This window comes from Carassius carassius, chromosome 13, assembly GCF_963082965.1.
Source record: "Carassius carassius chromosome 13, fCarCar2.1, whole genome shotgun sequence".
NCBI classification, from domain to species: domain Eukaryota; kingdom Metazoa; phylum Chordata; class Actinopteri; order Cypriniformes; family Cyprinidae; genus Carassius; species Carassius carassius.
Genome location: NC_081767.1, coordinates 24701820 through 24715068, shown reverse-complemented (window position 1 = coordinate 24715068; position 13249 = coordinate 24701820). Strand labels below are relative to the sequence as shown.

The 13249-nt window shown below is 38.6% G+C and overlaps 1 protein-coding gene across 1 annotated transcript; it reads left to right on the top strand.

The window, feature by feature from the left end:
* The first annotated feature begins 1377 nt into the window (after positions 1–1377).
* LOC132156179 (NEDD4-binding protein 1-like) lies at positions 1378–12974 on the top strand. Its single transcript, XM_059565071.1, has 7 exons — positions 1378–1938; positions 4477–6008; positions 9714–9844; positions 9943–10039; positions 10555–10662; positions 11291–11392; positions 11474–12974. Exons 1-7 carry the CDS (start codon positions 1630–1632, stop codon positions 11778–11780), a joined length of 2586 nt encoding a protein of 861 aa, XP_059421054.1. The 5' UTR covers positions 1378–1629; the 3' UTR covers positions 11781–12974.
* The last annotated feature ends 275 nt before the right edge of the window (positions 12975–13249 follow it).

Below are 13249 nucleotides of genomic sequence, written 5' to 3'. Positions count from 1 at the left end.
TTAGTGGATAACAGACTGTTGTCTCTGCTTGTATAGCAAACTACCTCATGGCCTTGTACTCTTACAACAGTCTACTTTTGTTCTAGTTCCTCTTCACCCCATCCCTCCCATGCACAAATGCAGTGCCCACACACTCTGTCCCTGAGAGCTTGAGAGAAAAAAAAAAGTACTTCTTTTGAAGCACAAGTTTTAATTGTACCATGAAACTCAGGTGTTCAAGTTTTGCTGTGCTGTCACTTATGTAAATGCAGAGATTATGTAAGTGTCAGTATGATCACACAGTAACTTCAATATGTTACTTAAATGTATTATTTAGAAATAAAATATTGCAATTTGAAATAAGTCACGGGCAACTTACAAAAATTAAAAAATAAAATCTCTGACATTCATTATTTGAACAAAAAACAGAAATTTTTCAAAATATTTTCTTTGTTAGTATACTCTTTTAAGTATTACTGTAGTTTTGAAACAGTTGTGAGTGGTAAATCAAAGGATCTAGTCCTCCTTTCTAACATCCAGTTGGACCATCAGGATCATGTGTTTTTATGCTTGGACACATTGATTACACAAACATAAATATCTCCTGGGAATTTCCCGGGAATAAAGAGAGATTAGAATAGGGGCCTGGAAAGTTCCTTCCTCTTGTCAAGGCCACAGGGCCATCAAGTCTTTTGAGAGATGAAGACACTGCAGATGCAAAACTTGTTATGATAAGCAAGAAAAATAAGGGAGGCACAGAACAACTAATGAAACACAGAAGGAATGAATTCTAAAGGAACATTTTATATACTACAGTAATGGAGACCAGTTTTAATCACATGATTGGGTATAAAAATAATAAGACTAATAATGATAAGGAATAATTTTAGGGGTGCAATTGCTTTGTCAGTTCTTCTCTTTAATGATAATTAATTACTATTTTATTATTTCATCAAGAACTTATGAATAACATTTTTAATTTAATATAAAGAAGAATTTGCCTCTTAATTTGATCAGTTAAATCCTTTGCTTATTTGGTAGTACCAGTTGAGCATATATATATATATATATATAATTGAGCATATTAATAATCAGCATATTAGAATGATTCATTTGACACTGAAGACTGGAGTAATGGATGCTGAAAATTCCACTTTGCCATCACAGAAATAAATTACACTTTAATATATATTTTAAAAACAGTTATTTTAAATTGTAATAATATTTCATAACATTACAGTTTTTACCATATTTTTTATCAAATAAATGAAGCCTTTGTGAGCATGAATGAGTTGTTTCAAACGGCACAATATTTGTATTTATTAACAATAACTGCTGTATGTGTTTTCGCATAAACAATGGTTGCCCCGTGCAACAGACTCTTATCTGTAATCAGAGCGATGACATCTCGACAAACGTCGTCGTCTGCTGATGACGTGCGCGGGGTTTTCCGGGTGCGACGCTTGAGTTCTAGGCTAGCAGGCTAACCGAGCACCGTCGAAACAGATAATACTACAGCGCTGTTGACTAACGCCGAGAGTCGGAGGGTGGGAACTCGAACATGAAGGGGGTAAACGATTCATTTTACAAGGGGTGATTATGAAAGTGAAGTCGCTGTGATCTACATAGATTAATATAGCTAAGAATAAAATGTCAACAACGCGGCCCCTCCTCGGGATGAAGCGAATCACCGAGGTAACCTGCACAGAGCCGCCGGGAGGCAGGCAGTCCCCTTCCGCCAGCAGAACGCAGTCCGAGCCCCTCACCGTAGACGAGTTCACGGTACATGAGGACAAGCAGACAGAGCTCAGATGCAGCAAACCGAAAGTCGAACAGGTGTTCCAAGTGACATTCACGATTATTGGGCTCTTGGATCACACTGGAGCTCACGGAAGTAAGGCTTCCAGGCAGATCTGGCTCCAGTTGAAGGGAAAAAAGGAAGATGTTTCAAAAGCGAAGGTAAATGAAAGTAAATTGTAAAAATATGTATATCTTAAACAATGTTGCTGCTGGTTTTTTGTTTTGATGTTTGACTGTTATAAGAGAAATTCATGAACATAACTTAAGTTGCTACGTAATAGCTGGAGAAGGCTGATGTCAGAATGAACTCAGCTGCGTTTGACAGCAACGTTTGTCTTTATTTGACATTTAAACAAAGTCTGTAGTATGCGGTTTCCTGTTCTCAAAAATATTTGATCTATCCTTTTATTTTTTTTTTAATAGATCAATCTTTTTATTATTATTATTATTATTAATTTTAAAACAAATTAAAAAAGGACTGATATTTAACAATCATTTTCAAAACGAATATTTTTTCTGTTTTTCACAACTTGAAGCTCTGTCACTCTGCTCCAGTTCGAAATTCCCTGATCCAGACCGGCTTTTAGTCTTTACATTTCTGGGTGATACTAGGCAGAGCTTGATGCTTTGGCTTAATTGGAACTTTGGGCAGAGAAGATAAACGGCTACAATTTGCACAGTTTTTGTCTGAAACATAAGTTAATTGAAATTATTTCCTAGTTTATTGAACTGATCTAAAATAGTGATATCATTCATCACACTCATAATGTAGTGTTGAGCATCAGCATGGCTATGAATGGCTTCATGCCTGTGAATCACATTGGCCAAATCCCAGCTGTGCTGATACTCAGTACAGTCATATTAATTGAATAAATCATCACAATTCTGCTTTATTATGTAACTTGGGAAAATACTTCAGTCAAACCACATAGATCCATTCCATTATGGCCAATGTAAAAGGATTATGTTTCGGTGCATTTCGTAACATCGCAGCAGAAAGAAACACTTTATAGATTATCCAACACTACAGTTTCGCCTAGATGTTTCCCGTTAATGTGGTGTCAAAAAAATGTGTTACCAAGACAGCAACAAAAGACGTGGTTTTTCACTGAACACATGTGGCGTCATCACCTAGTTCTGACATGCCATTGTTTGCAATTCTAGTCAGATCTAATAAGGAAATTATAACCATCAGTGCCAGTAAACCTGGAATATCCTTATTGTTAAGCCATGAAACGGAAACCACTCAGTGGATGTGTTTCGCCACCATGTGTACTTCCTCTTACATTTTTTTTCATATATATTTTTTTTTATATTCTTTTTCACAGATATAAATATTATAACCACAAAACTGAAGTGTCAAGGAATTTTCAATGAAATCACGTTGACAGGCAAAAACCTACATCTCACTGACTTTTGTATATCTCTTCCCGTTTGAACAAAAAAAAACAGATAGGAGCTAGTATCTGCTTCTCATCCAAACTGTGTCACGAACTTTCTCATGAGTCTTTGACAGATCTGTTTGCTTAGTCAGGACAAGACGGGAGGCCCCTAGTGCATTTCATTTTCGGTTTTAGTTACTACTCAAGAGTAGTGACTTTTAACCTGGTGTCATTACTGGTACTGTATATGAGTATTTCATTTACCGTAACCTGCTCGCTCAGATCAAAGAAATAAAAAGTTCAGCAAAGACGTGGCAAAATGGTCCACCCCAAGGGGTTCCTGTGTTGTTCTTTCTTTCGAACTAGTAGTTATTTGCTTACAGAGGCTCACCCACTCACTCAAAGCCACATACTTAGGTCAGTAGCGTGTCTTTTAAGTTAAAGAAACTCCCAAAATTTTCCAAAGAAAATAGTTTTTAACCATATTAGCTTGTTGTAAAATACAGTACTTTTAGGGCAGTTTTTGGGCAAATAAGGTTATTTTGATAAAAATTGTGTAAGTATAATTTGTGTGTGTGTGTGTGTGTGTGTGTGTGTGTGTATATATATATATATATATATATATATATATATATATATAATAGGAAACATTAAATTCACAACACTAAAGACATGGAGATTGTGTGAAGCAGCATTTTCTGTGAACTGAAGTACTATTATGAGAGATGTTTGCATGTAACTTAACAATTTGCTGCACTTCACTCTGAAACGCCAAGTATATATTTATATAAACAAAACACAGCCATTGTGATTTGGTAATCTCACTCAGCCATATATAGATTTAGATTTTATTTTCATAAATAGATCAGCTGCAAGTACTTTTATAATTAAATGTATTCAATAAAAGTGTCATATTAATAATAATAATAGTCAGAAAATAAGTTTTTAAGGAAATAATACTTTCTCTTGTACACAGTGTTGAAACATTGCGAAATGTAAAACATTGATGCTCTGTGTGTCTAACATTTGGTTGTGGTGTCATACTCATATGTAGACTATTCACACTTTCATCGATATGATAATGGGCATGTGGAATCTCCCTAGAAAAATGCTCAAGGCAAATCTTATATGCATCCTAGTTTAAAATAATAAAAACCAGTTAGACTTGTTTTTCATTTATTATTCTCTCCTGAGAATAATTATTCTAGAGTGATATAATTGCGTTGTCAAGTATCCCTGCTCCTTCTGGAAGTGAAGTTTTCTATCTTTTGCAATGTATGTGTTGTAATCCAGTCCTGCTGTGATTGTTTTGCAGGAGTATGTGAAAGGCCTATGTGACCCAGAGCTTCAGAAGGAAGAATGGTACCCGGTGAACATGCACTGCATTTTTGCTGGTGCTCGTGGACTCTTTTTAGAACGGCTTCTTAGAGAGACGAGTGCAGAGGTCCAAGTTCTGGAGCCGGGTCGTCTGAAGTTGAGCGGGCGTGCAGAGGCTGTCGTCATGGCTCAAAGTCGTGTTCAGCAGTTTGTCGTCCTCTTTCAGGAGAAGCGAAGCTTGCCGGCTGACAGAGAGCCCTTGGTAAAGCGCACTTTTAAGACTTTTGTGGAAGACCGAGCTGATAAATATGCCATGGAGCTGCTTTTGCTGCCCAGTGCCCTCAAAGAGGAACTTCTGGGCTTGGCCCAGAGCCCCACACAGCCTATAGTTATCATAGACCTTGAGCAGGACCGCTCCCAGACTAGCACACCTGTAACAGACCTCTCCAACCGTATCCTGGACACCACTTTTGAGGATAAAACCTCAGGTCCTGCCACCACTCCTGATGTTATACCTGGTCTAAATGGGCGGCCTTGCAACAAGCGGCGGTGCTCTGAAAGCGAGCAGAGGGACACTAAGCGGCAATACTCATTGGAGAGGAGAGACGAGGAGCAGTTAGGTGAGCGACTACGAGATCCAAGCCAAACTTTGACAGTTGCGCCTGCAAAAGGGACACTAGCATCTAGTGAATCGACAAATGAAATTGAGGTGGTGAGTCCTGAGACTAACTTGCGCTGTCTCGTTAACTTCTTCCGAACCATGGGCTACCAGCAGGAGGTGGTGGAGCAGGTGGTGCGTGAGACAGGGCAGACAGAAGACACGTTTTTACTTCTGGAAAGAATTGTGGAAGAGACTCAAAAGACCCAGAGAACACAAGGAACACAGTGCACTTCTCGCACTCCCGACCTGTTGCCCTGTGCAAACACCTCGTCCACCTCTACCTGTGTGAGGCTCAAAGAGAAGGAACGGGCTCAGATGCGAGCTCTTGCAGAGATCAAGTGCAAAGAAAACATAAGACCTCCTAGCGCTAATGGCATAGGTCAGAAGAACCAGACAAGCAGTGTGCCACTGGCTTCTGCCACTCTTAAAAGAAACAATGGTGCACAGAATGATGTATGTGAAGTGATCATCATTGATGACGATGATAACGACTTGACAGAGACAGAAAGGAAGCCTCGAATAGCTGCACTTGATTTTAAGACAGAGTCCCGGTTTGACTACTTGCCCCGTGGTAGCTCTCAAACAATGGTTCCAGTCCGGAAGGAGAGTGTGACCAATCTCCGCAGCTCCTCTCAAGGCCCTCCTCTCCGGAGCACCGAAACACGACCAGGATGCTCTTACCAGACGCTCCCTGGAAGGGCACCTTTACCTCGCTCAGAGGCACATAGCACCTCTAAACCAGCACCCCTCACCGGCATATCTCGTTTCCAGCAGTCCCTGAGAACCCCCTACCGACTAGTTCTACAAAATGAACAGGGCTGCCAAGATCTGCGACACATCATCATCGATGGGAGTAATGTAGCAATGGCGTAAGTCTCAGTCAGATTGTATAATTTTGTAGTGACGGCAGTGACGGTTCTCCTTCTTCCATGAATGTGAAAGAAAATATTTAAAACCGTAAATCTGTGTGCTTTTAAAGGAACACTCCACTTTTTTGGAAAATAGGCTAATTTTCCAACTGCCCTAGAGTTAAACAGTTGAGTTTTACTGTTTTCGAATCCATTCAGCCGATCTCCAGGTCTGGCGATAGCACTTTTAGCTTAGCTTAGCATAGATCATTGAATCTGATTAGACCATTAGCATCTCGCTCAAAAACGACCAAAGAGTTTCTCTATTTTTTTTTCCTATTTAAAACTTATTTTAACATAATATGCAAGGAACTTTGCTGCCATACCACGGGTGCAGCAGACACAGTGATATTACTCAGCACCTGAAAATAGTCCCTGCTAGTTTGTATTGTTGCAGCAATAGCAGAGTTGCTGGGGACTATTTTCAGGTGTTGAGTAATATCACCGCACCTGCTGCACCCGTGGTATGGCAGCAAACTTCCTTGATTACTACAGAAGGGTCATGTTTTAAATAGGAAAAATATAGAAACTCTTTGGTCATTTTTGAATGAGATGCTAACTGTCTAAGCTAAAAGTGCTACCACCAGTCCCGGAGATCGGCTGAAGGGATTTAAAAACGGTAAAACTCAACTGTTTAACTCTAGGGGAGTTGGAAAATGAGTGGAGTGTTCTTTTAAGGCTGCAATACACTGCAAAACTTTTGCTGAGATTTTTGCTCCAATTTGCAGCGTAGACAAGTTGCCATTAGTCGCTGAAACTCATAGGCAGATTTAGAGCAGTTGGAGTTGACAGATTTCACAAGAAATCACCTAGTGCAATGCAAATACGTTTTTGAGCTTTAGACTATTATTCCATTCAGTCTGTGAATACCAGAAGTGTTTAATATTTGAATATTGAAGGTCATTGCTATTTAGTTCATGATGCCCCAGATTTTCTTTTTAAACATTTCCAAAGTCAACAAGTGTTTGATGCCTGGTGTTTTATAGTTCAGATTTTAGTTGTGTAGTGTATTCCAGCCTTCACTTATCCTCATTATTTTTGGTGATTTTATATATTTGACATCAGCCCCCCAGCTTTCTAGATTCCAGCACTTGGAAAAATACAATTTAAGTTGCTGTAAAACTCCCAAAATTACCAAAAAGCACCATAAATGTTGCCTATTAAAAGTCGTTTTGAAAGCACAAAAGTTTTATGTGAAGAACAGACTGAAACGTCTGCATTATTTCTGCAATTTCTTACAAAGTCTATCGTATAGCTTGAAGACTTGAAGGGGGCTTGACAGATCCATTTCACTGCTGCGTTCATTGTTTGAAAATGAACATTCTTCAGAATTTCTCCTTTTGTGTTCCTTTGGATAATGAAAAGCATGATGATGAGGAAATGACCTAAACTTTAAATGATGCATTTAGTATTTCGAGTTCGGCATTTGTATAATTCTTATATTATGAAACCATTGTAAAGGACAGGTGTGACTGATGCTTTTTTGGAGACTATTTGAGGGAGTGTGGAAACGTTGGTGTTGTTGATGGTGTAAGTGCCCATAAAGGTTAAAGTAAGTCACTTCCAGTAAGCTCTGTGTGTTAATGAACTCTAGTATGTGAGAGTTTGTAAGAGTCCTTTTTCCTTTCTGCATAGTCTTTCTCACCCACACCCCCTTCCTCCCATGTAAAAGGCAACCTCTCTGTGGGTCTCTCCCTTTGTCAGCCCCCAGTTTGGCTCTTTAAGTGGCTTACCGGATGTGACTGTGCTTCTTAGAAGTACTAAAATGGAAACTGAGGTGTTATACAGGGGTGAAGAAAATAAAATCTTCAGACCCTACTAGAGAAGTCACAGGATAGAAAGGTATATCGTGGGATAAAGTGTCAGGTGGGATTTTTTTTAGAACCATAAGATCTTTACCTCAACAAAGCATGTAGGCATATACTAGAAAGATCTGAAACATAGTGTATTCTTGAGTTTTTAAGAAATGCTCCCACTCAAATTATAGCAAGAAACAAAAGTGCAACGTGTAATGCGAAGGTTGTCCTTAGCTACTCAAGAAAACAAAGTCATTTAGAAAGCTATTGGATTGCTGCAGAACGCTCACACCTCGACTAATTATACCATACTATCCATGCAGAGCACTGAACAGTCATGGTTCAGCCAGTCTTAAAGGCAGCAGCTCACACATGGTTTCTCATGGCTGATTTGTATGCTTGCATGATATTTGAGATCTGAATCCTCAGGTGAAATCTTGTTGCCATAGCAGCCAAAATATGCAGTTACCAAGAACCACTGCAACAGCAGATAGGAAGGATCTCAATATCTTGCAATTGTAGATGAAAGTCACAGCGAAGGTCGTGGACTGAAACTGGTGCTGTGTATATACACTTCTTGTTCCTGCTTAAATGATGTTGCTTTGGCCTGGCATGTATCCAGGATTTGGTACGGTTTCATTTCTCATTTCACAGTTTTCTCAGGTAGTATGATTGTTTTGAAAGGAAAGGTTCCTTACACCTGTCTACACTAAAAATAAATGGCGCCTTGCCTATTTTAAAAAGTTTGTAGTATTTAAAAAAAAGTCTCTAGTCTGTATTGACAGTCTAGAGTCATTTCGGACAAAGAACTACATTTACAAGTCAGTTCTTGAAGTCTTACCTGTCCTGCCAGTGTACACAATCAGAGTCTACAGTCACTTGATAAGATCTTCATATGGATGAGTTAGAGGTGAACCACATGGGGTTTTTTTTATTTGGTGTTTTTACAAGGGAGAAATGAAAGTGTTTTTTATTTTTATTTTGCATATTTAGCAATTTACATTTCCAAACTGGGAAAATTATCTGACTTTTTACGTCAATGGTCGTTGATTTTGTAACACTTCCTGTTAAAAATAACTTTCTCTGGTAGAGGGAACTTCCCCGTGACCCCTCTGTGGTTCAGTTTGTGTGTCTGTGTGTTGACTGGGGGGTGTTTGAAGACGGCTGCACATCTGTATGCGTGTGTCATTTTGGCTGAGCGTTTTGAATGGATGGAGATGTGCATCTATTTTTGCACTCTTTTGCGTCAGTTGTGTCTAATCAAGACTTGGCATGGTAAAAGGAAGTACATGTTCTACATCTCTTCTCAAATGCATTTACATATATACTTATCTCTCTATCAGTGGTAGATGCATTGTGAAATGAAATGCAGAGCTGTTTCCTGATCGAGCAAATTGATATTCAGGAGGGAACTTTTGTCTCTGGTTATTTAATCAGCCGTCTTGGTGAATTTAGCATGTTTGAATGTGAATTAATTACACCTGTTATACCTTTTACTGCATAAGGGAATATATTGTGTACTGCCTAGTAATTTAAAATTCTGGATACAGAATGCAGTGATAAATGTTTAAAAAAAAAAACAGCAGTGTCACACTTGTTTTCAAATTACCTCACTACATGGTTTATTTATGACTGCACATCCATAAGTGGAAAGTAAAGTGGAAACATTGTGTTGCATTGTGGGCTACAGTATCCCACTTACTGCACTGCATATTGACAAAAGCAGTAGGTCCTCCAAATCTTCCATAAGCACAGAAATTAACTCAGTGCACAACATATATCCAAATACTGCTAAAATTGTATGAGTAGTTTGAAAGCATGCTATTTCAAACTGGTTATGACCTTTCACTTCCCTGTTTGCTCTGACTAGACATGGACTCCATCGAATCTTTTCTTGTCGTGGGATCGCCATCGCTGTAGAGGCCTTTTGGCGCAGAGGGCACCGTGAAATCACTGTCTTTGTTCCTCAATGGAGACAGAAAAAAGACCCCAACATCACTGGTAGGATTTCAGTTTCCTTCTGTCATTAGACCAGCTATATATATATTTGACTAGACGTTTCTAGTCAAAAATGTGACATATTACATGCATTGTTGCAGAACAACACTTTCTGACCCAACTGGAAAACTTGCGACTCCTTTCTTTCACTCCATCTAGAGAAGTGTGTGGACAGAGAATTTCTTCCCATGATGACAGGTACAAGATCCAGTCATCTAGAATTTTTTTCTGTCTGTTCCTCAACACATTACCAGACAAAATGGTATTTTACGTTGATTCATTTGCATACTGATTTTCAATAATGTTTCTGGAAATCACAAAAATGTACTTGCTGTGTATAAAAGATGTCTGCGCACAAAATAGAGATCGGATATCAAAGTGCATAAATTTCCCATGCACACATCGGAGTTTACAAAAAGTAAAGTTGATGTAAAAATATGCATATTGTGTCTTGTATCGGCAGAGATATTTACAGACATACTGTATATTTTCAGTGTGTGTCATCTGTGATCTGGATGCCAATATTAATTGCAAATTATTAATTGAAATCATGCATAATCAAACAGGTGTTGTGTGCTCCATTTATGATTCTTTCAAGAGCAAGTGGGTAGAATTGGGAAATCAGAGAACTTTGAGGATGAATTCTACACAGTGTTTTATACGTGCCCTAGGTTTTTCTCGAAGCCCTGCTTGATCTATGACCTTCTTCACAGATTCCTACTTCATCTGGCTGAGAAGACAGGTGGGGTTATCGTCACCAATGACAACCTGAGGGACTTTGTGAACCAGTCAGAAGCATGGAGAAAGATAGTTCAGGAGAGGTAAGAAGAACACCTTTACAGCGAGATGTCCGGAACACCATCAGTTCTTTTTTCCTAATAACATAAACTACCATTCCAAACTTTTGGGGTCAGTAAGAAATAAAGTATTACTTTTATTCAGCAGGGACATAATAAACTGATCTAAACTGACAGTTGAGATGTACAGTTTTACAAATATCATATTATATATATATATATTTTTAGTACTTTCAAATAAATGCAGGCTGTTCTTTTGAATGTTCTTAATCCTGATATTGGTTTCCACAAAAATGTTAAACAGGAGAGCTTCATCCAACACTGATAATAATAATAATAATCAGTGTTTCTTGAGCACAAATCAGCATATCATGTCACTCACTGGAGTAATGTTACTGAAAATTCAGCTTTGCCACCACAGGTATAACTTACATTTTAAAATAAGAAAACAGTCCTTTTAAACTATAATAATACTTGACAATTTTGAAAGTAAATGCAGCCTTAGGCAATAGTGTCTGGCTGAGACTTATTTCAAAATTTATAAAAAATATCTTATTGACACCAAACGTTTGAATGATTGTGTACATTGATGTTTTTTGTGTGCTCAGTTAACGTTTGCTCAGATTTAGAGCTCACTGTATGGATTTTTCAGACTCTTACAGTTCACCTTTGTAGAAGATCACTTTATGATCCCAGATGACCCACTTGGAAAGAATGGACCTCACCTAGATGAATTTCTATTTAAAGGCCGTCGGTGAGTTCAAATAAACCCAGCAGTGGTTATCACACATTCCTAGTCTTCGTCTGTTACTCAAACTTTTCTGTCCTGTCACAGAGGAAGTCCCATAATGGCCCCATCGAGAACAGACCTTCGAGCAACCCCATCAGTATACGCCTCGGCAGCGCAGTCCACAGCACGTCCCTCTTCCCCTTCCCACTGGCCACACTCTGGACATCCAGACTGGCACCTTCCTCGACTGGCCCCTTCTCCACCTCCACAGCGGTCACCCTCAGAAACCACAGAGCTCAAAAGGAAGTTGTATGATATCTTTCCTGACCAAAAGCAGCGTATTGACCGTATCCTCAGTGACAACCCGTATATGAGGGACCTGAATGCTCTGTCGGGCCTTTTGCTGGGCTAACACTTTTACACAAAAAATTGTGGTTTTCACTCTTGTGCATGGCGATCACAGGGCATTTTTCATTGTTAAGGAATATAATGATGGAAAAGCGCTGCTACTAGCTTTTATTTGTTCAAGGGACTTTCTTCAAGCTTTTATTTGTTCGAGGGAATATGTTCAAACTTTAATCTGTTCCTTCAACTCATTTAGATTATGATATCCGAGGCCCTCCGATCGACTGCAAGCACAAAAACCTAAGTTATAAGTTGTTTAAGTGCTTTAAATATATGAGAATGTACAGGCTGAATAGCATATATTTGATGTAAATATTAGTGTAGAATAATATTCCTTTCCTGTAAGTTATCCGTTCAGAAATCTTTATTCTAAAAGGTGTTTTAGCTAAATGGTTGTTTTGAACTGGCTTTGCTTTAATTACTGCTGAAGGACAATTTTGATTTGCAGCTTCTGATATAATTGTGCTTTATCTAATTTCTGTTTTTGTAAATATTGATATTATTGAGCCAAATAAGTACTAGTTTTCAGTCACTCAAAGTGCCCTACTGAAGTGCCGTGTCATCTGCTTGCAGGACAAAATTGCTCATTTCCTGTTCACTAATTTTAATTCCCGTTAATTTTGGTGATGGTGACAAAATGCTATGCTGTTTCTAGGAATCCCTGGAGACCCCCGGTATCACCCAAGAGACTGTGAAACAGTGAAATGGTTAAAAGTTTCCAGATTACTCAGTGACCTGGCACGTCCCTTCCTCTGCCCTGTTATGCAAGTCACTGTTTTTTTTATTCATATCAAACAGGAAACCAAAGCAGTCATTGTAAACCTTTGTCCCAGTTATGACCATTGGAGGGCACTGTGGTATTGCTAGCCCTTACCAACCTGATTATGTAATGGAAGACTGAGAACATAAACCAAATGCAATGCACAGTTTAAAAACAGTTATGTTAGAGCTTATTGCCACTAAAATGCATTTTCACTGTTATTGTTATTGCATCAGCTTTTCCCTGTCTCTGAAATATGTGCAGAGTTGGACTTCGTGAATTGGTATTCAATTTTGGGAATGAAAATGCATAGGCATTAGACCCACGGAAGTTTCACAGACTCGGCAGGCACTGTGGGTATCTCACAGTATGGCTGCTGAAAACCTTTTTCTTTTTCTGGAAGGCAGTGTTAATAAAGGCCAATTATGTGTTTATCAGGAATTATATGGTCTCTACTTGTTTTGTGGTCTCATACTGACAATCAAACAGTTAACATGAAAAATGGTTTCTGCAGGTTATGAAAAGGTCTTTAAAATTCTTAATTCACCTTCACACAAATTAAGACCTAAACCAAATTAAGGTCTTAAATCAGAGCAGAAAGTCTTAAATTCATAAATCCTGGCAATAAATGTTGCAGACATTGCTAAAATGCTAAAAAATAAAATTATTCCTCCGTGTTTTTGTCTGCTTTTCTAGTACAAATATAAAAAAAATCC